This window comes from Vulpes lagopus, chromosome 19 (assembly GCF_018345385.1).
Source record: "Vulpes lagopus strain Blue_001 chromosome 19, ASM1834538v1, whole genome shotgun sequence".
Taxonomy (NCBI): domain Eukaryota; kingdom Metazoa; phylum Chordata; class Mammalia; order Carnivora; family Canidae; genus Vulpes; species Vulpes lagopus.
This window is the reverse complement of record NC_054842.1, coordinates 35,090,909-35,115,314: the sequence shown is the minus strand read 5'-3', so window position 1 is coordinate 35,115,314 and position 24,406 is coordinate 35,090,909. Positions and strand designations below refer to the sequence as shown.

The following is a 24,406-nucleotide window of genomic DNA, read 5'->3' as shown; positions in this document are numbered from 1 at the left end:
TCTTCCGTGGGATAATTCAGAGACCCTCAGCGAGCTTTTAAAGTTTTATTTAAGAAATGATTTTCAGTTTGATGTGTCTTCTTAAAAAAACATCTTTTACTCTCTAAATCGCTTTCAGGAAATTTATCTTTGCTGTGAGAGGGTTCGTCCTAGGAAATGAGCCAGTCGCACGGGCTCACTTGCTTAATCTGGCTTACTTTTATCAAACTAAACTGCTGTTTCTGGGTAAAAAAAAAAACAACAAAAAAACCCAAAACACAACTCGGCTATTCTCGCCTTGATCTTTACCATCTGTCAGGCAGCTAACACCCAAGGACCCACGGAGCCAGGAGAAGCCCGAATCCTTTGGAAAGCTCTCTGGCCTCCCGCGGTTCTCGCCCTTCCAGGTCACTCTCTCGCGAGACTTGGAAACCGGAAGTGAATTGTATTCCAGGCGTCTGCGCGAGGCGTGGGCTCGGTGTTGGCGGGAGCCGAGCGGGGCGCGTCCTCTTCGCGGTCCGGCCTGGGCTGGCTCTGGGGCAGGGTCTTGCGGGCAGCGCTCCCCGCCTCGGGCTGGCGGGATGCGGGTGGCTGTGGCCGGCTGCTGCCACGGCGAACTGGACAAGATCTATGAGACGCTGGCGCTGGCGGAGAGGCGCGGCCCCGGGCCGATAGATCTTCTGCTGTGCTGCGGCGACTTCCAGGCGGTGCGCAACGAGGCCGACCTGCGTTGCATGGCCGTCCCGCCCAAGTACCGCCACATGCAGACCTTCTACAGGTGAGCGGCTCGGCCCGGCCTGGGACCCGGCGGCGCGAGCCGTGACTCGGAGCAGTGGGTGGGGGAGGACCCGGACTGGATTCGAATCCCTCCTCCTTCCCCCCGCGACCCCTGCTGCCCCCCCCCCCCCCCCCCCGGCCCCGCCACGGACCAGCTGTCTCGCTTAGTTACCTTCTTTTGTTAACGCTGTGTCTAGGAACGGGTGCTGAGTGTCACTTTTCTCATTTCCTTCCACCTGTCTGTCTTGTCTGATCGAAGCCTGAGGGGATCAACCTGGAGGAAGAAGCTGACAGGTTAATCTCCCTTGTACTGGATAGGTCTCTGGGCGGCTTCATTTATTGACCCGGGGGTTTTTGGTGGACACCTGCTTTGTCCTCGTCCGCATCCTAGAAGCTAGGGTTAAGCAACGACACAAAGTTCTTGACCTCATTGAACGCACGCTGGTTTTGAACCCAAGGTGGCAGGCAGCCCCATCATTCTTAGGGACAAGCATAGGCAAATTTGTTTAGGGAGAGCTTTTTAGTTTTTTTTTTTATCGTGAGCTCAGATTTTCCTTTGGACCTTATTTTGCTTTTCTGCTACGCCCACTTTCATAGGGATGCCTAATGGCTTTTCTCTATGCCTGATTTCTGCTATGCCAACTGACAACTTTACCCTTCTGTTCCAGGTATTACTCTGGAGAGAAAAAGGCCCCAGTTCTCACAATCTTCATTGGGGGAAACCATGAAGCCTCAAATCATTTGCAAGAGTTACCCTATGGTGGCTGGGTGGCACCAAACATTTATTATTTAGGTGTGTGTTTGTGGGTAACTTTTTGGTATGTTTGGAATGGAAGAGCCTGTCAGGATTTGTGTATTAGCTGGGCAGCATCTTGAGATGTATAGTGTTTTGGGAAAGCCTCTTAATTTAACTAATTCTGAAAGTTTAATTTAAACAGGTAATCATGAAAATGTGTCCATGCTTCATGTAGCGTTTTAAGCAATATAGATAATATGACATAGTAATAATAAATATAACTGCAGAGACCTTTTACACTATTTACAGTCCTTTTATTTTTTCTTACTCTCTATTAAATTAAGAAAACTTAAACTTGGGATCCCTGGGTGGCGCAGCGGTTTAGCTCCTGCTTTTGGCCCAGGGCGCGATCCTGGAGACCCGGGATCGAATCCCACGTCAGGTTCCCGGTGCATGGATCCTGCTTCTCCCTCTGCCTATGTCTCTGCCTCTCTCTGTCTCTGTCTCTCTCTCCCTCTCTCTCTCTCTGTGTGACTATCATAAATAAATAAAAATTAAAAAGAAATACTTAAACTTATTATAATGACAATTGTTAAACACTCAAAAATAGAGAATAGTAAAATGAATTTTGTACCTACTAACCAGCTTCAACAACTATTATCATTCTGTCATCCTTATTTAAACCCCACTCCCCTCTAAACTTTTTTTTTTTCCCCTCTAAACTTTTTTTGTGGGAAGAAGTGACTAAGAGTATTTTAAAACCAATCCCAGCCATCAGATGATTTCACCTATGAATATTTTGGTACATATTTTTAAGAGATAAAGGATTTTTAAAAAAAATATCACAGCTACAGTACTATAATTATATACATTATTATATAGTACCATTATTATACTATAGCGTTATTATATTAACTAAAGTAGCAATAATTCCTCATTATCTGTTGCCTAGTTAATCTTCAGATCTCTGTGATTAATACCAAGAGGTTGGCTTTAAAATGGACTTGTTCAAGTAGAATCCAAGCAAGGTCCACACATTTCATTTGATTGTCATGATTCCAATGCCTTTTAGGCTGTAATGGTCCCTTTCCTTCCTTACCCCATGTCCTTTATTTGTTGAGGAAAATGGAAATTTGTCTTACAGAATTTCCTGCTTTCTGGATTTAACTGATTGGAATTTCTTATATGTTGTTTAACATTTTCATTTCATCCTCTGCATTACTTATAATCTATATAATACTATATTTAGATTTACAGCCTGATTAGATTCAGGTTCAATTTTAGCCCTGTTAGATTATATAGTCCTTTCTTTTTATCGAAATGTTTATAGTGGGGCGCCCAGGTAACTCAGTTGAGCATCCAACTCTTGATTTTGGCTCAGGTCATGATCTCAGGGTTGTGAGATTGAGCCCTGAGTTGAGTTTTTTGCTTACGGTGAAGTCTGCTTGAGAGATTTTCTCTCTCCCTCCCCTTCTGCTCTTCCCCCAGCTCATGCTTTCTCTCTTTCAAATAAATAAATAAAATCTTTAAAAAAAATAAATGTTTATAGCTGTAATGATGACCTCATAACTTCAGGAATGTATATCTCTACTTCATTGCTGGTTGATTATTTGACAATTGCAATATTGTGAAAAAAATTTTGAAGATGGTTAGTCAGAAATGAAATATCGAAACTGCAGGTTCTTGAGGTACCTGGGTGGCTCAGTCGGTTATGCATCTGCCTTCAGCTCAGGTCACTCTCCCAGGGTCCTGGGATCCAGTCCCTGCATCAGGCTCCCTACTCAGTGGGGAGCCTGCTTCTCCCACTCCCTCTGGCTTTCCCCCTGCTTGTGTTCTCTCTCTCTTTCTCCCTCTCTTTCAAATAAATAAATAAAATCTTAAAAAAAAACAAAACAAAACTGCAGGTTCTTATTACTTTATACCTGTTGACTTTCAGATGTATAACATACAAATTTATCATAGGACATTTTTCCTTTTTTCCTCTCCAACCCACTATAGTATTTGATTAAGTACCAAATTATGTCTATTTTTCCCTTAACGCACCTAATTTCATTTATTCCTTCCTTTCTGCTTAGTCTCTTGCCTGTCTGCTTCTATGCCTCTCCTTCCAAGTCTCCTTTATGTATTGTTGGCATATCACTATGTAAGAGTTCATCATGACATTTAATTTTCAAATAATTTTAGGGCCACATGGAGTTTTAGGCCTTTAAACTCTTCATTTAGTTAGTAAAGAGATTGCTTCTGCCTATTTTTATTTTATTTAACTGTGTACTTTTTCAGGTTTGGCTGGTGTAGTAAAATACCGAGGCGTAAGGATTGGTGGCATCTCTGGTATCTTTAAATCTCATGACTATCGAAAAGGTATATATTCTTCTGAGAATTGTGTTTAAACTTTAGAACTTGCATGTCTCAGGGTAACTTACACATAATTTATAGTTTGACGTTTTCATTGGATTTTTTCTCTGAACTATTATTATTGTTTTAATGAAATATTTTATACATGTAAAAATGTTGAGAACTTTGGAACATATTATTTATGTATCCATTGTCTAGCTTTATCAAGTCTTTGTATCTTGTGATTTTTAGTTAGGATTTCAAAGAAATAAAACAGTACAGATACAGTCAGAGCTCATGTTTAATCTGTCCTCAGTCCCATTCTCCTTTTATTCTTCCCTTTCCTCACCAGGCAGTCATTCTTCTGAATTTGGTGTTTGTCATTCACTTGATTATGTCATTATCAGATATGTAACAGCTTTAAACAGCATTTAGTTTGGCATGTTTTAAACTTCATGGGAATGTATCATTTTGCACATATCTTCTTGCAACTTGCTTCATTGTTTAATATGTTTTTGAAATCCATGTTGATACATATCACTCTATTCATTTTAACTTATAAGTAATATTCCATTGTAGAAATATACCACACTGTACTTACTCATTCTACTATATCTGAAAAAATTATACCTTGCTTTTAAAGTTAAAGAAATAGCTTGGGTTCACATTAATTTTGAAATATTATGATTGGCAGCTAAAACTTATATCCTCAGTGCAACTGTTAAATCATAAGTCTGTTCCCTGCTGCCCATGGTCTTAAACTATTGACATGGGAATACAGAAATAGGCTTTCTCCTTTATGGCAAGTGTGGGTGCAAACTATCCTCCATTCTTTGGAAAATAGCTGGTAATCTATGAAAATTATAAAAGCACTCTGACCCGGGAGTTCTATTTCCAGGAATGTAATGTACAGATATATTCCACAAGTGCAAAATGATGTGTATACATTTTAAAATTTCAGCCTTGTTTGTAATGGCAAAACGTAGGAGCTAATTAACTATATCATGATAAAACTATACAATATAGTGCCATGAAGCTGTTTTTTTTGAAAAAAGAAAATAAGCAGCTCTATCTGTAACATATACAAAGAATTCCAAAATAAGTGAAAAAAAAACATGGCACAAAATATGTAGAAACTACTGCCATTTGTGTAAAAAAAAAAATGAAGGGTAAAGAAGTTTGTGTATTATTATATGCATAATTGATATCCCTGGAATAAAATACTAAAACCTGATTAACACTGGTTGCCTCTAGGTAGTGTTACTGGTGGCTGGGGGACAGGAATAGGAGGATCCCTGCCTCCCATTGTTTTAGCAGCTTTGTAGAGGTAAAACTTACATATTTTTGGAAGTATACAATTCAGTAATTTTCAGTAAATTTATAGGATTATGCAACCATCCAGATTTAGAACATTTCTATCATTCCCAGAAGTTTTGTAGTTAATTCCTGCTCCCACCCCAGCCCTACACATCACTGGTCTACTCTCTGGAGAAAAACTCCTTATTCTGTTCTGATGGTATCTTTTAAATTTTAAACTATGTGAATGACCAACATATTCCATATTAAATATAATTTAAAAAATCATAAACCCCTCAATTATTTAGAGATTTATAATTAGTGATCACTTATTAGTAGAAAATACCAGCATTTTAAGGACAGTGTCTTCATTAAATTTTTAAGAACCAAAAAACATTAATGATAGACATCAGTTTTGGAGAAGTGTGTGTATGTATATATATATTTGTACTTGTGGTATTTAAGGGAGTTGAATATAGCTTATTTCTCTTCTTTAATTTAAGGTCATTTTGAGTGCCCCCCTTATAATCCAGCTACGATAAGGAGTATATATCACGTGAGAAATATTGAAGTCTATAAATTAAAACAGGTATGTAAAAAGTACATTATAGCAGACTTGAAAAAATGTTAAAGTAATTCTACCAAAGTGTATTTTGATCATTTTGGTGTATGACTCCCAAGAAGAGCCTAATTCAGTATTTCTAAAATTTGGATCTTGAATTACTTTTAGGAGGTTCACAGATTAACATTTTTTAATTCTAATGTTATGAATTTATTTTAGGGAGTAGTAATAAAGTAGAACATTTAATCCATGATTTTAGATATTATTACTTAGGTTAAGGCTAGAAAATATATGCTGGCATAAAGTGATACTTTAAAGAAAATACTAAAATATTGTAAACAATGGTACTAAATAGGTAATAAATAGTGGAAAAAATTAGAATATGGTAGTATTGTGAGGGTGGCATTGGAACACTGGCTTAACTGGAGAGTAAGTGAAGCTAGGTTTTTGTTTGAGGATGCATTAAATGGTTGACAGTGGGCTTAAGCGGTTTTCACAGAAGATATTTCATATAATTGCCACACAGTTTAATGAAGTAAGTGTTACTCTAACTTGTCACATTAAGGATGCGAGGCCAAGGCTCAGATAGGTAAGTAGCCTGCCCGGGATTTCTCAAATAGTTAAGTGATGGAGCCTGCCTAATGCTCTCAGGCCCTTCCCACCATACCCTACAGTCTCTGTAGGAGCATAAGGATGCTTGTGGGCATTTCTTTAATATCCTACTCATAACAGTTCCCTACCTTGAGTGCTTTTCCCTTTTGCCCATTTCAGTCCTCTACCAGTCTTTGAAGAACTAGCTTAGATGCTAGTGTTAGAGTTTTTTGTTTGGTTTCGTTTTTAAGGTAGGTTCCATGCCCAGCGTGGAGCCCAATGTGAGGCTTGAACTCAGGACCCTGAGATCAATACCTGAGCTGAGATTAAGAGTCAGATGCTTAACTGACTGAGCTGCCCAGGTGCCCCACCAGTGTTCTAGTTTAAAGCCATCTCCCTTCTCTGAATTTTCATTGCACTTACTGCTTGCATCAGTTATTTGGTGATTCATCATACCTGTCTTATATTGTCTTGAAAACTTATTTTAATTTAGTTTTCCAAGTATTTATTGCAGATTACTTGAAGGTGCTAGGGATCAGTAAAGTTTGAGGTGTATTTTGTGACCTCCCCATGAACACACCAGCCACCTCAAATACTGCTAACATAACGTACATAGTAGTAAACAGGATATTTTAGGTATATGCCATGTGAGTCCATTAGAAAAAAAAAAAAAGAATGTACCTTTGGATTTTACTGTATTATTTACATCAGAGATCTCATGAAGTCTGATGTCTCTGTGTCTTAAAATAGTTTCTTCACTAAAAGGGAAAAGAATAATGGTTAGTATATATTTTAGAGACCCTATATAGCTGGTTGGCAGTCTGATCAAAGTGTGTCTGTATTGCTTTGCCTTGCCATGGAAGATACGGGTGATTTGTGAGGAGAGAGAAAGCGATTTCTTTTTGCTTAGATGAGTGAGTTCTTAGTGACTTCTGTGACCATCTTAATAAAGTTTCCTTAGAATGAATTACAGAGAAATCTAAGGATCTAAGTGGCAAATGGTTGTGCGGTGGTGGAGAGAAAGTAGGGGATTGCTTTTGGTTAATCTGTTTTTAAAAGTTTTCTTTTTCTGTTAAAGCTAAAGCAGCCTATGGACATATTCTTATCTCACGATTGGCCAAGAGGGATATATCATTATGGAAATAAGAAGCAACTTCTTAAGACTAAATCTTTTTTCCGACAAGAAGTGGAAAATAACACATTGGGAAGTCCTGCTGCCTCGGAGCTTTTAGAGCACTTAAAACCTACTTACTGGTTTTCTGCACACCTTCACGTGAAGTTTGCAGCCTTGATGCAGCATCAGGTAGAATCCAAAAGTATTTATTCTTTGATTTAACAAACACTCATCAAATATCTGCAGGCTAAGGCACTATTGGCCCAGTTGTAAATTTAGAGAAAGAGATCAGAGATAACTTTCCTTTTGCAAATAACTCCATTATCCTCGGGGAGAAGAGACCAGCAGTGATTATAAAATAGTGTAATAAATTTATGACTAAAAGTGCCAGGATACTGTGGGAGCCACCTGTGGTGAGAGAAGGGGAGGTAGATGGAGAGATGAAGAGATTGAGAATGTTTCCCAGAGGAATTGGTTATGCCGGGAAGCAGTAGAATATAGGTGACACCGTCTAGGTAGAGAGACCTGTTTGTGCAAAGGCTAGGGGCCTAATGCCCGGCATGCTGATGGGACTGCAGCAGTGCCTGTGGCTGAGGCAGAGGGAGAGATGAGGCCAGAACAAGATCAGAACTGCCTTCCGGGCCATACCCTGGAGTTTGGGGTTTTAACCAGAAGGTAATTGGGGAGTGATGAAACCGGACTTCATTTCAGAAAGATCAGTTTGGTAGCAGTTTTGTGTATGGATTATAGTAAGTAAAATGGGAGGCAGAGGAGGCTGTATAAGCAAAAGATGAGATTCTAACCTACGGCAAAGAGGGAAAAACAGAACTCAGGTTCCAGAGTTTCCTTGGGAAATGGGGGATGATGGTGCTGATGGTGCTCAATGGAAGATAGAGAATAAATACATGCTTACAATTAGGCCTTCACAGAGATGTGTGGTTCTCCTTTTCCCCTCCCATTCTCACCAAACTCTGACTTTCCCCATAAAGTATTTCACAGGGGGAAAACATTTAGAAATGTCCTGAGTTAACAAGATTAGAGAGTTTGTCTCAAGGCTCTTATAGAATTTCTTTCTTTTTTTTTTTTTTTTTTAAGATTTTATTTATTTATTAATGAGACACACACACACAGGCACAGAGGCAGAGGGAGAAGCAGGCCCCATGCAGGGAGCCTGATGTGGGACTCAATCCCGGGTCTCCAAAACCACATCCTGGGCTGAAGGTGGTGCTAAACTGCTGAGCCACCTGGGCTGTAATTTCTGAAAATCTTTAATGTGTTATGGGCACTGCCCCTTTCTCCAAGAGTGAAATGTGGCGTGCAGTGCTTCCTGAACTTGACCCCACACGTTCTTGTGGGGGTACACTTTAAGGATGTTCTTCAAGTATAGTGTGGAAAGTTCTGTTTGAAAACATTCCTGTAGGCCCTTGCTGTTGTGGGTTGATCCTCACTCTCCAGTTTTACTGGGAAGAAGAGGCAAGGTTACTCCTTTTATTTCCCTTTGGGCCACTGCCAAAGTAATTATCCTCTTGTAAGGTCCAAGTCATCTGTTCATATCAATCACTTTTTCTACATCTGTGTTAACTGTCTTTTGTCTTGTAGGGCTCATGACACTCCTGGATTTTTATTGAAGCATCAGATTTGGTACTCTCCTCTCCATCCATCTTCTGTTGTTAACTGCAGGGACTTAAGTCTCTGAATTAACGTGTTTGATCCCTTTTTCTTAGCTCCTCAACCTCCTCTGACTTTGCCAGTGTTCTCTTTCAGCCCCTTTTCCAACACCAAAGACCCATTTTCTTCAGGGCAGCCCTGCTGCCACAATCTGCCTATAATCTGTGTGCCTTCCACCCCATTCAGCTCCCCCCTCCACCAATAAACTAAAACTGGCCCACAGCAGGACGTCCCATAGCCTGCTCCTTGTCTGTTTTCTTCCATGTGCCTTACTGTTTTCTGGGAGTAACTTTGTACTGCATCCAATATGGCCTTCATGTTTGTGACCTACTGACATCTGCCCATGTTTCTTTCTACCAATTCATTCTTTAAAAAATAGTTTCATTGGAGTATAATTTACATAACATAAAATCCACCTATTTAAATGTACAATTCAGTGAGTTTTAGTATATTTCCAGACTCCTGGGTGTTTCCAGAGCAAACGTCACATAGCCCAGTTTTAGGACATTTCCAGCACCCCAAAAGATCTTTTTTTTTTTTTAAGATTTTATTTATTCATGAGAGACAGAGAGAGAGAGGCAGAGACACAGGCAGAGGGAAAAGCAAGCCCCCTTACAAGGAGGCTGATGCAGGACTCAATCTCAGACCCCGGGATCATGCCCTGAGCCAAAGGCAGGTGCTCAACCGCTGAGCCACCCAGGCGTTCCCCCCAAAAGATCTTTTGTATCTTTTTGCTGTGAGTCCATGTTCCCACCCTTAGCCCCAGGCACCCACTAATTTGCTTTGTGTTTCTATGGATTTGCCTTTTCTGAACATTTATATAAGTGGGATCAAAATCCATAGTCTTTGTCTTGTGGTTTCTTTCCTTTGCTTGTTTTTGAGGTTTATTCATGCAGCAAGTTTAGTATTTATTTCATTTTTATTGTTGAGCAGTATTTCATTCTGTGAATGTATCACATATACTTTTGGGGTTATATCTAAGAGATCTTTGCCTAACCCAAGGTTATAAAGATTTTTTCCTTATAATTTCTTCCAAAAGTTGCTTAGTTTTAGCTCTGCCAGATTACTTTTAAGTTATTCTGTTATTAACCTTTGTGTTATGTGCTTTAACAGTATCATTATCATCAGCATTGGGTGTCTGCTTTGACTTTTGTAAGGACGTTGCAGCCAGAGAGTTTAAGTGCCTTGCCCATTTCACTAGTGGTTATAGAACTAACTTATTTTGGAATAGTGACAGTTATTTCTTTGACATACATCTTAGGGGTATTTTTAATAAAGATTGTTTCCATCCTATTCTGTGTATGGATTACCTGTGATGTCTTAACTAACATTTTTTTCTTAAATCATGTTTCATATTTCTAGGCCGGGGATAAAGGACAGACAGCTAAAGCAACCAAATTTTTAGCCTTGGACAAATGCTTACCACATAGAGATTTTCTTCAGGTAAAAAGAAAATGAAATAACTGCATAGTTTTGCTCTTCCAATGATTAGAAAAATATTAATTTTCCCTTTAGAATTTATTTATGCTATCTATAATTTAGGTATTTTTAGAATTCCTTGGGAATATTTAAGTTACATTAGTGTTTTTAAGCCATCATTCCTTTTAAATTTTGGGTTTTTTTTTTTTTGTTTGTTTTTTTAAGATTTTATTTATTTACTTGAGAGAGAGGGAGAAGCAGACTCCTGCTGAGCAGGAAGCCCGATGCAGTGCTCTATCCCAGGACCTTGGGATCATAACCTGAGCTGAAGGCAGATGCTTGATCGCCTGAGCCACCCTAAAATTTAGGCACCCCTAAATTGTATTATTATATTGAAATTCTTAGAATATTAAAAATAAAAGTATCAATTTCTTCCTATAGGTAATAGAAATAGACCATGACCCCAATGCTCCTGAGTACTTAGCATATGATATCGAATGGCTTACTGTTCTTAGGGCTACCAATGATCTTATTAATGTGACTGAGAAGCTATGGAATATGCCTGAAAATAATGGCCTGCATACAAGGTGAGTCTGACCTTATTTAGGGTTTGCTTTCTGTTGCATGCCCAATTTTTGTTCCCTCCACTCTTTTCTTTTCTTTTCTTTTCTTTTCTTTTCTTTTCTTTTCTTTTCTTTTCTTTTCTTTTCTTTCTTTCTTTTCTTTTCTTTTCTTTTCTTTTCTTTTCTTTTCTTTTCTTTCTTTAATTTTCTTTTCTTTTCTTTAATTTTCTTTTCTTTTCTTTTCTTTTCTTTTCCTTTTTTTTGAAATGAAGGGAATTATTATTAAGTGAGTGTCAAAATAGTGAAGATTGACTGGTATAAATTTCCCATCTAAGGGATAGAAAAATGGATAATTGAGTACCAACCCAAATAAGTTCATGAATGAACAAGCATGCATAAAATGATAATATGATGGAGATTTGGTTCACATGTTAAAATAATTTATGATTGTTTTAGAGCGTGAGTTAAGAACAGTTTTTTCTAAGAATTATTTTTATTCCAAAATAGTCCTTTGGCAAATTAACTATAATTTTATTAAATGGAATTTTTATATATGGTTTATATTTTATCCTTGCACACAAAATCCATTGTTAGATTTCATCTTTTATTGTCTGAGGCTAATAAAATGTAAAAAGCTATTGTTTTGGACTTTTGTAGATGGGATTATAGTGCAACAGAAGAAGCTATGAACAAAGTATTGGAAATACTGAATCATGACCTCAAAGTTCCATGTAACTTTAGCATAACAGCTGCTTGTTATGACCCTAGCAGACCACAGACACAAATGCAGTTGGTTCATAGGATCAATCCTCAAACTACTGAATTTTGTGCCCAACTTGGCATCACTGACATGAATGTCAGGCTTCAGAAGGCCAAGGAAGAACATCATTTGTGTGGTGAATATGAAGAGCAGGATGATGTGGAGAGTAATGACTCTGGAGAAGACCGTAGTGAATATAACACGGATACATCTGCCCTGTCCTCTATTAATCCAGATGAAATAATGTTAGATGAAGAAGAGGAAGATGAAGATAGTATTATAAGTACACGTAGTGACATGAATACACCATCTGCAGAACCTTCTTCTGATCAAGCTTCTGACTTCTCTGCAAGCTTCTCTGATGTCAGGATCTTGCCGGGTTCCATGATTGTATCTTCTGATGATACATTGGGTTCTCCAGATGGCAGAGAGAGGAACCCTGGTGAGGCTCTGGAGTCAGGGGATGGAAAGGACTTAACCGAGTTGCCATCAAAGAGGCTGAGTGATGAACATGAACCTGAACAAAGAAAGAAAATTAAGAGGAGGAATCAAGCCATCTATGCTGCAGTGGATGATGATGATGCAGCATAAGACAGTTTACTTGTCTTAGTATTATATGTAGATACGTGATTTTTGAGACCATATTTTTAGAGTTGGATTTTTGACTCAAGATTAATTTTATAATAATGAAGATACATAAAGTTTTAGTTAGGTATTGACTTTGTCTTTAGTCCTTTGTATATTTCAGAAAAAAATATTAAAATTTCATATATTTACTTGATCGAGTACCTTTTTTTGAAGATGTTTATTACTCATTTTCATTTTTTTCAGCAAGCACTTACTGAATACATATTTTGTACTAGGCATTCTTCTGTAAGATGGCACTATAAAGATGAGTTAGACAAGGATTTTACCTTCAAGGAGTTCCTGCCACTGTGAATATTTTGGTGTATAAAATATGGCATATTTATATTTTGTTTTGCAAAGTCATTACTGCATGTACAGTTTTGTATGCTTTCTTATTTGTTATAAATATTTTCCCTCGTGTGCTCCTAACGTCTGTCAAATATGATTGAAATTGAAGATGATAGATACAGTTTCAGGAAATAAATTCCTTTGAATACTAAACCTGGGTAAACATAAAATTTTACACGTAACTGCTGAGATTCATATAACCTTGTAGACTTTGGCATATTTTAGCTTTAGTTTTAATTTTGAGGTAACTGTAGTAACTGTGTGCAGGTCATTTTGGGCATGGTTCAGCCTAGTATTAATTACTAGCAGGGATTGAGTTGTACAAATGCTACCCCTTGTGCTGTTACGGATAGCTAGTAGTAGAATATTTTTAAAAATCCGCATGGAAGAACTATACCTCCGTCCTGTCTCTGGTTAAAATGTCTGGGTTGATTGAGGAGATGGTTGCCATGTACTTTGGATCAGCAGTCTTGAATTCAGACTGTTGTAGAATATCGTCATCCCACAGTAATCCAAACTCAATCCAAATCCAATCCAAACTTTCTCCAGTCTAGGAGAAAGATTTAGCAGTCAGTTGGCTTCCATCTTGTCAGCATCTGACTTGAAAGTCAAGCACTTTACTGCCATCTATTTTTACTTTCTTTTATGAGTTGACTATTTAATTCACTTATTTTAATTTTCATTATTTGCATAAGGTATTTAAAAGGTATGGATTTCCCCCATCACTGATTTAATGGAATCCAGTACTAACATTTAGGTCCCTCCTCCCCAAAATTCTTTAATAAAGATAAATAAAAGCAGAAAGTAATTACATATAAAATAAATAACAGAGTTCATAAAACAAAAACAATCCTTTAGCTTGCCCAATCAAGAAAGAAAGCACAAATGCCAAAAGACATATAAATAAAAGGGAGAAATAGCCAGTATAACATTATATTCAAACAGGATTACTCTCATAACTTAGTACAAATAAATATGATAATGATTACTTTCCTAGGAAAATAGAATTAGCTGAAATTCATCCTACTGGAGATGGGAAGTACCAAATCTTTTAAAGGCCCGATAATCCCTAATATAAGGTAAACTTACAAAATGTGGAAAAATGAAGGAAAGTTTAGTTTTTATGAAGCAAGTATAATGTTGATACCTAAGTCTGATAAAGATTGCACAAAAAAACCACAGACCAATCTCACATAAGAATATTGCTGCAAAAATCCTAAATATTAGCAAACAATCTATAGCATATTTTAAGGTAATTTAGCATGACTGTTAGGTGGTTCAGTATTAGGAAGTGTATTCATATAACTCACATAGTAGGTCTAAAAGCAAATGTGGTTATTTCCATGGATGATAAAAAAGCTTTTGGCAAAAATCAACACCCATTCTGATATTTTAAAAAGTAAAATCTAGGGGCGCTTGGGTGGGCTCAGTTGGTTAGGTGTCCAACTCTTGGTCCACTCAGGTCATGGTCTCCTGGGTCTTGAGATTGAGCCCCCCTTTTTTTTCCCTAAGATTTTATTTATTCATGAGACACACATACAGAGGCAGAGACACAGGCAGAGGGAGAAGCAGGCTCCATGCAGGGAGTCCAATGTGGGACTCAGTCCCCAGTGTCCAGGATCAGGCCCTGGGCTGAAGGCAGCACTAAGCCACTGAGCCACCCAGGCTGCCTGATAGAGCTCTTTCTTATTGAGCTCCATGCTCAGCAGGGAGTCTGCTTGAAGATTCTCTCCCTCTGCCCAACCATTCTCTCCTCTTTAACAACAACAAAAATCTTTGGAAAAAAAAAATAAAATCTAGAATCTTGTTTAAAGGGGAAACACTATTGGCATTCTCATCAAAGGGAAGTAATCAGAAAGTCAAGGAGCAAGACAGGATATCCACTACCTCCATTACATTTTAATATTGTATTGATGTGAAGAGCAAAACAATTTTTCAAAAGAAAACAATGAGAGAAATCAAGGGGCAGCCCCGGTGGCGCAGCGGTTTAGTGCGGCCTGCAGCCCGGGGTGTGATCCTCGGAGACCCAGGATGGAGTCCCACATGGGGCTCCCTGCAAGGAGCCTGCTTCTGCCTCTCTCTGTGTCTCTATGAATAAATAAAATCTTCAAAACAAAACAAACAATGAGAGAAATCAAGATTGCAAAGAAAGGCAAGTGCACACAAATGACCCGAAAGTTTAGATGGAAAACACAAGAAAATCAAAATTAAAACTAATACAGCATAGTAATGAGTAATACAGCAAGGTAGTAAGATAAAAATGAACATACAAAGCAATAGTTTTTATGTGCGCAATTACCAGTGACTGGTGTGATACAAACAATATCAAAAAGAAATACTTAACAAGAAATGTACAAAACCTATAATGAGGAAAACCTTAAAATACACCTCAAAATGCAAAAGTAGATTTGAACTAATGGAAACATCTCTTATTCTTGGACAGATAAACATTTTAAAGATGCCCATTCTTCCCAAGTTAGTATATAAATTTAACATGACCCCAATCAAAATATCAGTACATGTTTTTGTTTTTTGTTTTCCTGGAGCTAGACAATTTACTTTTAAAGTTCATATGGGGGGATGTCTGGGTGGCTCAGTCAGTTAAGCTTTGCCATTGGCTCAGGTCATGATCCCAGGTCCTGGGATAGAGCCCCACATTGGGCTCCCTGCTCAGCAGGAAGTTCGCTTCTTCTCCCTCTGTCCTACTCATGCTTTCTCTGTCACATACATACATACATACAACATACATACATACATACTTTAAAAAATCCACATTTATTCATGTGGATAAATAATTTAGAACAGATAGGAATATCCCACCCCCACCCCCAAAGCGCAGTAGATTTTGCTGGCCATATCAGCTATTAAAACATACTATAAAACCTCTATAATTAAAACAGTGTAATATTGGTTCATGGATGGACAGACCAGTGGGACAGACCAGGAATAGATCCAAATATATAGAAAATTTTAGCAAATGATTTAAGTGGCATATCTAATCACTGAGGAAAAAAATGATATTTTAAATAAATAGGGTTGGATCTCTGGATAGCCATTCACAAGTAAAAAAAGCTTATTATATATATATGTTTTGAAATGTTTATATATATAATAATATATATTTTATCTGTTAACTCCAAATAGATCAAACTTACAAATGTGAAGAATGAAACCATATAAATAGCATATGAAAGTCTGGGTAGGGGTGTCTGGGTGGCTCAGTTGGTTAAGCTTCTGACTCTTGGTTTGGGTTCAGGTTGTGATCTCATGGTTTGTGAGATTGAGCCCCATGTTGGGCTCTGCACTCAGTAAGGAATCTGCTTAAAGAATCTCTCCCTGAAAAAAAAAAAAAAGAATCTCTCCCTGCCCCTCCCTCTTCTCATGCATGTGTGTGTGCTTGCTCTGTCTCTCTCAAATAAATAAATATTAAAAAAGAAAACCTGAAAAAAAAAAAAATTTAAGGGATCCCTGGGTGGCGCAGTGGTTTGGCGCCTGCCTTTGGCCCAGGGCGCGATCCTGGAGACCCGGGATCGAATCCCACATCAGGCTCCCGGTGCATGGAGCCTGCTTCTCCCTCTGCCTGTGTCTCTGCCTCTCTCTCTTTCTCTCTGTATGACTATCATAAATAAATAAAAAAAAAAAAAAAAAAAAGAAAACCTGGGTAAATTTCCTTATAACCTGGAACGGAGGAAAGCCTTTGTAACTGTATCTCAAAATCCAGAGCAGTAAAGGGAAAGATTGATACATTTTGAATACACACAAAAATAGGTAATTTTTGCATGCAAACAAAACAAAACACCAAAAACAGTGTTAAAAGATAAATGTCAAACTGGAAGAATGTATTTGCAACTCATTAAACAAAGGGCTTACGTTTGCAAAATATAAAAAGCTCTTTACATAGACCCAATAAATCCACTTCTACAAATAAAAGAAAGCATAAACACAAGAGTATTTGTTGTGCTATTATGTGGAATCACAAAGGATTTGGAACAATCTAAATCTCACTGGAGAGATTTTGTTGAAGGTTTATGGCAGCATTATTTCTAATACCTAAAAAGTAGACATAGCCCAAATGTCCATCAACTAATGAATACATAGATCAACTAATGAATCATAGATTCCATACAATGGAATATTATTTAGCAATAAAAAGGAAGGAAGTACTGATACATGCTACCACATGGATGAATGTTAAAAATATTATGGTGAAAGAAACCAGACATACAAAAGCCACATATTGTAAGATTTCCATTTAGATGAAATGTCCACAATAGACACATCCATTGATACAGAAAGTAGATCAGTGGTTGCCTATAGCTGAGGGAAGGGAGTGAGAGATAATGAGGAGTGACTGCTAATAAATATAGGGTTTCTTTTTGGGTTGATGAAGTTGCTCTATCTTTAGAGTGATGGTTACACAACTCTGTGAATATATTGTGGATATAAAAAAAACCATTGAGCAATACATTAAAAAAAAAAAAAGAGAGATAGAGAGAGGCACCTGGGTGGCTCAGTGGTTGAATGTCTACCTTTGGCTCAGGTTGTAATCCCATGGATCCTGAGATAGAGTCCTGCACCGGGCTCCCTGTGGGGAGCCTGCTTCTTCCCCTACCTATGTCTCTGCCTGTCTTTCTGTGTCTTTCATGAATAAATAAGTAAAATCTTAAAAAAAAAAAAAAAAAAAAAAGGGAGAGGCCCGTGAACTGATACAGACTGAGTTTCAGGTTATATTAAGTTAAAAACAAGGCAGGGGGGCCAGTCATTAAGAAATAAAAGTTTGCTTCCTAGTCTTCCTTTTTTCCTTTTAATTTTGATTTTGTAAAACATTTACATGTTTCAAAAGTCAAAACTGTGTAAAAAGTTATACTCAGATATTTTGCTCCCATTCTGAACCCCTTCACCCAGTTCCTCCATTCTCGACTCTTCATCAGTTTCTAGTTTATTCCACTGTCTGAGATGGTGATGTTGCAGGGGAACCTTTAAAGTGGTAGGAGCTCAAAGCTTGTAGAGGACATTGACTTTTGACCTGCACGCATCAACTCCTCTTTCTGGTAGTAAAAATATTATTTCTTTGGGAATCACCTCTCCCGCAATGGTGGCCTGCCCTCACCTGTCTGAGGGCAGCCATGGGGCTCTCCTTATGCCAATCAGATGCTGTTTCCTTAGCATATGGATCTTGATCAGAGATAAAATGATGAGAGTCATTGGTGCTTCTTAGTTGGAGCGGCAGCACACTGACAAACCTGTTGAGTAGTTTCTCTTACATTCTCAGAATTTCTCTTCTCTAAGCATAGGGTTTCAGCCTTCCTTTCATCTTCTAATCCCCATCTCCTTATCTCCGTCCAGTAAATTCCCCTATTGTTTAATTTAGCCAGCCAGAGTTTTGGTGCTTGCAGCCAAAATACCCTGACTGATACATATGCTCCTGAGTGTTAATGAGCTTGTAATTGGAACCGGGGAGGAAAAGGCAAGATAAGAAAATTATGGTCCTCATCTATTATGATTTTCTTTAATTCTTATTTATCAGCTTAGGCCATTCATTTATTTATTCAAGAAATATTTATTGAGATACATACATCCCAGGCACTATGCCAGGGATACAATGGTGAGAAAAATCAGGTATAATTCCAGCCTTCATGGAGCTTATAGTACAATGAGGGAAATTAATATTAATAAAATAATCACCTCAATAATTATGAAATTCCAACTATAGCAGTGTGACAAATGAGAGGAATATGGTGCTACAGGAGCAAATCAAGGGGACATTTAATTCACAGGTATTGCTTAATATAATACCAGAAGTCTTGGTTAGAGCTATAAAAATAAGAAAGTAAGAGATATAGAGGTTGGATATTTGCAGGCCGCGTGTATGTAGATCACTCATATAGAAAGGAAAAAAAAGCAAAATGAAAAGATGCATAGAAATAAACAAGGCCAACAAAAGTTTTCCAGGTACAAAGAGAACCTCAAAGATCAGTAGCATTTTTCTCAAATAGCAATAACCAGTAAGACAAAAGTGATAGAGACAACACAACAACCACAAAAACAAAAACATTTCTGGAAATTATCAAAAAACTCACAAGACTTCAATGAAGAAAAATAAAACTGTATCAAGGAAATAATTTAATATTTAAATAAATGAAAAAATAGTCCAGGATTCTGGATGTGATAGCTTAATATTGTAAAGTTGTCAATTGCTGCCAAATCAACAAATACCAATGATCACAAACCACCTAGGACTCTGGTCCCGGTAATTTAACAAATCTGGAAAGTTAAATTTTTTTGAAAAATTTTATTTATTGATTGATGAGAGACACACAGAGAGAGAGGCAGAGACATAGGCAGAGGGAGAAGCAGATTTCCTGCAGGCAGCCTGATGTGGGACTCAACCCCAGGACTCTGAGATCATGACCTGAGCCTAAGGCAGATGCTCAACCATTGAGCCACCCAGGGCCCCTGGAAGGTTACATTTTAATATAAATTATAGTAGTGATATTATGAAGATTAAAAATCAGTTTCTAAAAGTATATAAAAGCCTGGTAATAAGAAAGAGAATTGTGAAATATTGATGTGACCCATAATTTTATTTTTAATATCTTAATATCTCAAAGAACTCCAAAACATTTCAGTTGATCTCCTTTGTTCATTTTTGGACTTCTCTGTGGATTGACTTATTGAAGCCAAAGCAGGAAGTTCCTAGTGATTTCATGAATTTTTCATTAATAATTATATTAAACTTCGAACCGCCTTCATAAATCCACGTTCATCAGTCATTGGTGGGATATGCAATTGTTCTTCCTTAATTTAATTTTTTTGAAATTGCTTACATATTCACGTGGTACAGAAACCCAATAGTACAAGGTACATCCCATGACAGATCTGTCTCATTTCTGCCAGTCGCTCAGTTCTTTTCCCTGGGATCAACCAACATTATCAGTTGAATTTCCTTTTCTCTTCTGAGAAAGATAGTGGTAATCCACACATTCTTTTTTTTTTTACTGTGTTTTTTTTTCACACTTAAAAAAATATATAGTAAGTAAATGTATGTTTATATAAAAAAGTCTTCCTTTTTTATGGATGCATATTATTCCATTTACAGATGTATCTTCATTTATTAAACTAGTCCCTTCTGATGGACGTTAGGTTGTTTCTAATCCTTTGAAAATCAAAACAATGAACATGAAAAGATACATTCTTTTGCTGGTGTGCAAATAGATTTCTAGGATAAATTCCTGTTAATGAAGTTGATGGACACAGAGTACATTGGTTTATATTTCAATGAGTATAGCTTAACTGTCCTCTGCCGTGGTTGTACAAATTTATGCTCCCAGCAGCATGTTAGAGTGATGGTTTGTCCACACTTTCCCCAATGCCTTGTGTTATTAAACTTATGGGCATTTGCTCATCTGAGGTAAATATATCCCAGGGCAGCTTTCATCATCTTATATGTAGGGTCGAGTGTCTTCATATATTTAAACCCATTTGTATTTCTTTTTGCTGTGAACTGCCTGGTCGTAGCTTTTGCCTGATTTTCTACAGGAATAAAGTTTAATTTCTTACTGATTTTTAGGAGTTGTTATGTAATAGGCAATATAATTTTGCTATTCAATTGTCTCTGACTACTAAGGAGTCCATAAATCCTGCATCTTTATGTGTTTTTATAAAATAAAATTGTAAAACAGTTAAAACATGGCATCAGAACAACCTTGAGACAAATGTATAGTTATTGAATCATTATAAGGTGAACACCACTGTAAACTACCATCCAGGTCACCCAGGTAGCTAGAAAGTTGCCATTTACCCCAGAAATCCATCCAAATGTCCCATTCTGATCTCAACACCCTCCCTTCCTCCAAAACTATCCATTTTCCTGTCTTTTATAGTAATCACTTTCTTTGTTTCTTTATAGCTTTTCACTTGTAGGCAATCCTAGACTCTATAGCTTAGTCCTGATCATTCAAAAAAATGGCAGTGTCTTTAAAGATTCTTCTAATCTTTAGGACTCCCCTCCATCTTTCCTTTTCTTTACTCCGTTTCAGATGATGATCTCAGGACTTCTGTGTAGTTTTCTATAGTCTAGATTTTGTTCTTGGTGCAGTTCAGCACATTTCTCTGTTCTCTGTATTTCCTGCAAACTGAAAGAATAAGTAAACTTTAAAAGATAAAGTTTGATAAAGCCAGATGCTTTATCAAACGTAGATAAAATCCCTTTGAAAAGACCATAGGTGGTGCTGTGGTCCTTCATCAGGAGGCACACAATGTCTGGTTTTCTTTCTTTTTGTGATATTAACAGCTTTTGATGGCCAATGTCTAGAACAATTACTTTATTGGGAGTTGCAAAATAATGATATTCTAATTCATTAACTTATTTTTCATTTATTCATTGAAATACTTTATATACATTTGTAAGGTGGAGTTATTTTTATAAGAATTCTATTTTTATAATCAATAACCAATAGTGCAATTTTATGTGGGGAAATATAGGATGAATACTTGATTCTTTCTCTTCCAAGTTTTTAGATAGTGAATTGAATCTCTATCACAATCCAAAACTGGCCAATCAATTTGTTTTTTTTTTAATCATTATGAACCATTTAATCATTATGAATCATTATGGATTTAAACATACTTGAAGAGTTTCAATCAGTTGCACTTAGGCCTTTTAAAGCTAAGAGTGTTCTATTTTTTATTTTTTAAAAAATTTTAAAAATTTATTTATTTATTTATTTATTTATTTATTTATTTATTTATTTATTTTAGAGTGTTCTATTTTTGTTCAGTAGAAATGCCTTGAGTTGGTTTCTGAATCATTTTCACATGAGCCTAGTAGCTTCCTTTATCTGATGTGAAGACATAATCTTGACTTATCTCATATTTGTTTTCTGCCCAAAGCATGAAATGGATCACTTCCCCATAAAACCCTTGTTTCTCTTAGTGAAAAATATTTCAAAATCGCAATCTGGGTACAAGGATTGCTAATTGCTACCAAGGATTGATCGCTGTTTCTAGGCTTCTTCAATGGACAAAGGTAGGAAAAGTTTATACACACACACACACACACACACACACACACATCCCAAAACTCTTCATGAGTTCATACTGATATTTCCAACTAAAATTCAGTACTACAGGATGTTTTACTTAACCTCTTCTATAATACATCCATACCTCCTATCTTTTACCCTGGAAATCTTGATTTCAAGAACCTAGCGTACTAAATAAAATTAGAATCTCCTATAATCACTCATTTACTTTAACCTCTAATACACACACACACACACACACACACACACACACAAATTCTCAGTAATACAATTACTGAGAATAGTCATTTTTTGCATATGTGCGATTTTCTCCCCATTTTGGGTTTTTGACTATTGATGTGGTTAATTTTAAGTCTCTCACCTTACTATTTTTCTCTATTTCTCCCATTTGTATTTTGTCCCTCCTTTCCTCCTTTTCTGGCTTCTATTAGATGAATTGAATATTTTTTTAGGATTTGATTTTATCTCCCCTTTTGGCTTATTAGCCATAAACTTTGTTGTGTTACTTAAGTGGATGTTGCAGGGCTTTTAGTGTACATTTTTGTTGGAGGAGGTCATCAAAAAGACCTGATTGCCAGTCGACCTGTGAGGTGGACCCAGGCAATCAGAAGATCTTTACCTCCTCCCCTGTCCTTGGAATCTGGGTTCTGCTTGCCTTTCCCACTCTCAGTGGCTGGTCCAAGAACATAGCCTTCAGACAATGATGTGGTGTTGAGAACACCTGCACAGCATATGTGACTGTACCCAGTTAAGAGTTCTCTCCACATACATTTTTAAGATGTGGTACGCAGATCCTGGGATCCGCTCATCTCGCTGCAGCCCAAGATGAGCCTTGTATGTAAGTTCCCTTTGCCTATCAATACTGCTACCTATCAACCTGGAGCGGCCTGCTTCTTCCTTTGGTCTCTCCCTGTCCTCTGCACTTGTAGGCCAATTTCAGATTATGCCTGGAATGCTCCCCAAAGGGTTATGAACCAACAATCTTTTAAATTATGACAGCTTACCTTATCCCTTCACATATAGTGTAGGAACTTACTTCCCCCATTACTTCCTATTACTTCCCATTCTGTCTCTATGCTATTTCACCGTACAGTTTATTTTTATATATGCTACAAACTCCGAACAATATTATTTTGATTTTTATTTAAACAGTTACTTATATTTTAAAGGGATGGAAATAACAAAATACTTGTATATTTATCCGCATTGTTACCATTTTTAAAAGATTTTATTTATTTATTCATGAGAGACACAGAAAAAGAGGCACAGACACAAGCAGAGGAAAAGCAGACTCCCTGTGGGGAGCCTGATGTGGGACTCGATCCCAGGACCCCAGGATCATGCCCTGAGCCAAAGGCAGATGCTCAACCACTGAGCCACCCAGATGTCCCATTGTTACCATTAAAAAAAAAAAAGATTTTATTTATTTATTTGACAGAAAGAGATGGAGAGAGCACAACAGGGGTAGCGGCAGAGGGAGAGGGAGAAGCAGGCTCCCCACTGAGCAGAGAGCTCCATGCAGGGCATTACCATTTTTTTAAATAAACAAATTTATCTTTTAAAGTTTACTTATTCTTTCAGTAATCTCTATGCCCATCATGGGGCTTGAACTCATGACCCTTAGATTATGGGTCCCATACTCTTCTAACTGAGCCAGCCAAGTGGGCCCCATGTTGTTACCATTTTTGATGTTCTTCATTCCCTTGTAGAGATTCGTATTTCCTGGCATCGCTTTTCTTCTGCCTCAAGGATCTCGCTTCACATTTCTTGAAGTGCAGATCCTCTGGTGATTAATTATTTCAACTTTTGTATAGCTCAAAAACAAGACAAAACAAAACAATGACTTTATTTTGCTTTCATTTTTGAAAGATATTTTCACTGGGGATAGAATTCTAGGCTCAAAGGTGCTTGTTTTTGTTTTGTGGTTGAGTACTTTAAAATGTTATTTTCTTTTTTAGATGGTTACTGAGAAGAAATCTGGAATCATTCTATGTTCTTCTATTTAATGTGAATTTTTCTTTCTTTGACCGCCTTTAGTATTTTCTCCTTATCCTAGATCCGAGGAATTTGGTTATAACGTGCCTTGCTGTAGTTTTCTTCATGTCTCCGTGCTTGGAGTTAGCTGAGCTTTTGAATCTGTGGCTGTATAATTTCCCTCAAATTTGGGAACATTATGGCTATTACAATTTTTTGACTATTTTTTCTGTCTCCATTGTCTTTCTTTTTGGAGGGACTCCATTTATACATATATCAGACACTTAAAGTTATTGTATAGTTCACTGATCCTCTGTTCATTTTTAAGGATTCTTTTTTTCTCTGTGTGTTTTCATTTCAGATAGTTTCTGTTATTATGTCTTCCACATTTCTATTGCTATGTCAAAAACGTTCTTTTCTTGTGCAATGCCAAATCTGCCATTATTCCTATCAATCTTTTTTTCATCTCTGACATTGTAGTTTCATCTCTAGAAGTTTCATTTGTGTCTCTTTTATCCTTCCACATCTCTTCTTAGCTTTCTTGAACATATATAGTATTTTTTTTTTTTTATGATAGTCACAGAGAGAGAGAGAGAGGCAGAGACACAGGCGGA

At 37.3% G+C, this 24,406-nt stretch overlaps 1 protein-coding gene across 1 annotated transcript; it reads left to right on the top strand.

The window, feature by feature from the left end:
* Positions 1–431: 431 nt before the first annotated feature.
* On the top strand, positions 432–12,927 carry DBR1 (debranching RNA lariats 1). The gene is made up of 8 exons (XM_041734653.1): positions 432–757; positions 1,425–1,549; positions 3,773–3,853; positions 5,626–5,711; positions 7,354–7,578; positions 10,420–10,500; positions 10,918–11,063; positions 11,697–12,927. The coding sequence occupies exons 1-8, from the start codon at positions 561–563 to the stop codon at positions 12,388–12,390; spliced, it is 1,635 nt and encodes a 544-aa protein (XP_041590587.1). The 5' UTR covers positions 432–560; the 3' UTR covers positions 12,391–12,927.
* The last annotated feature ends 11,479 nt before the right edge of the window (positions 12,928–24,406 follow it).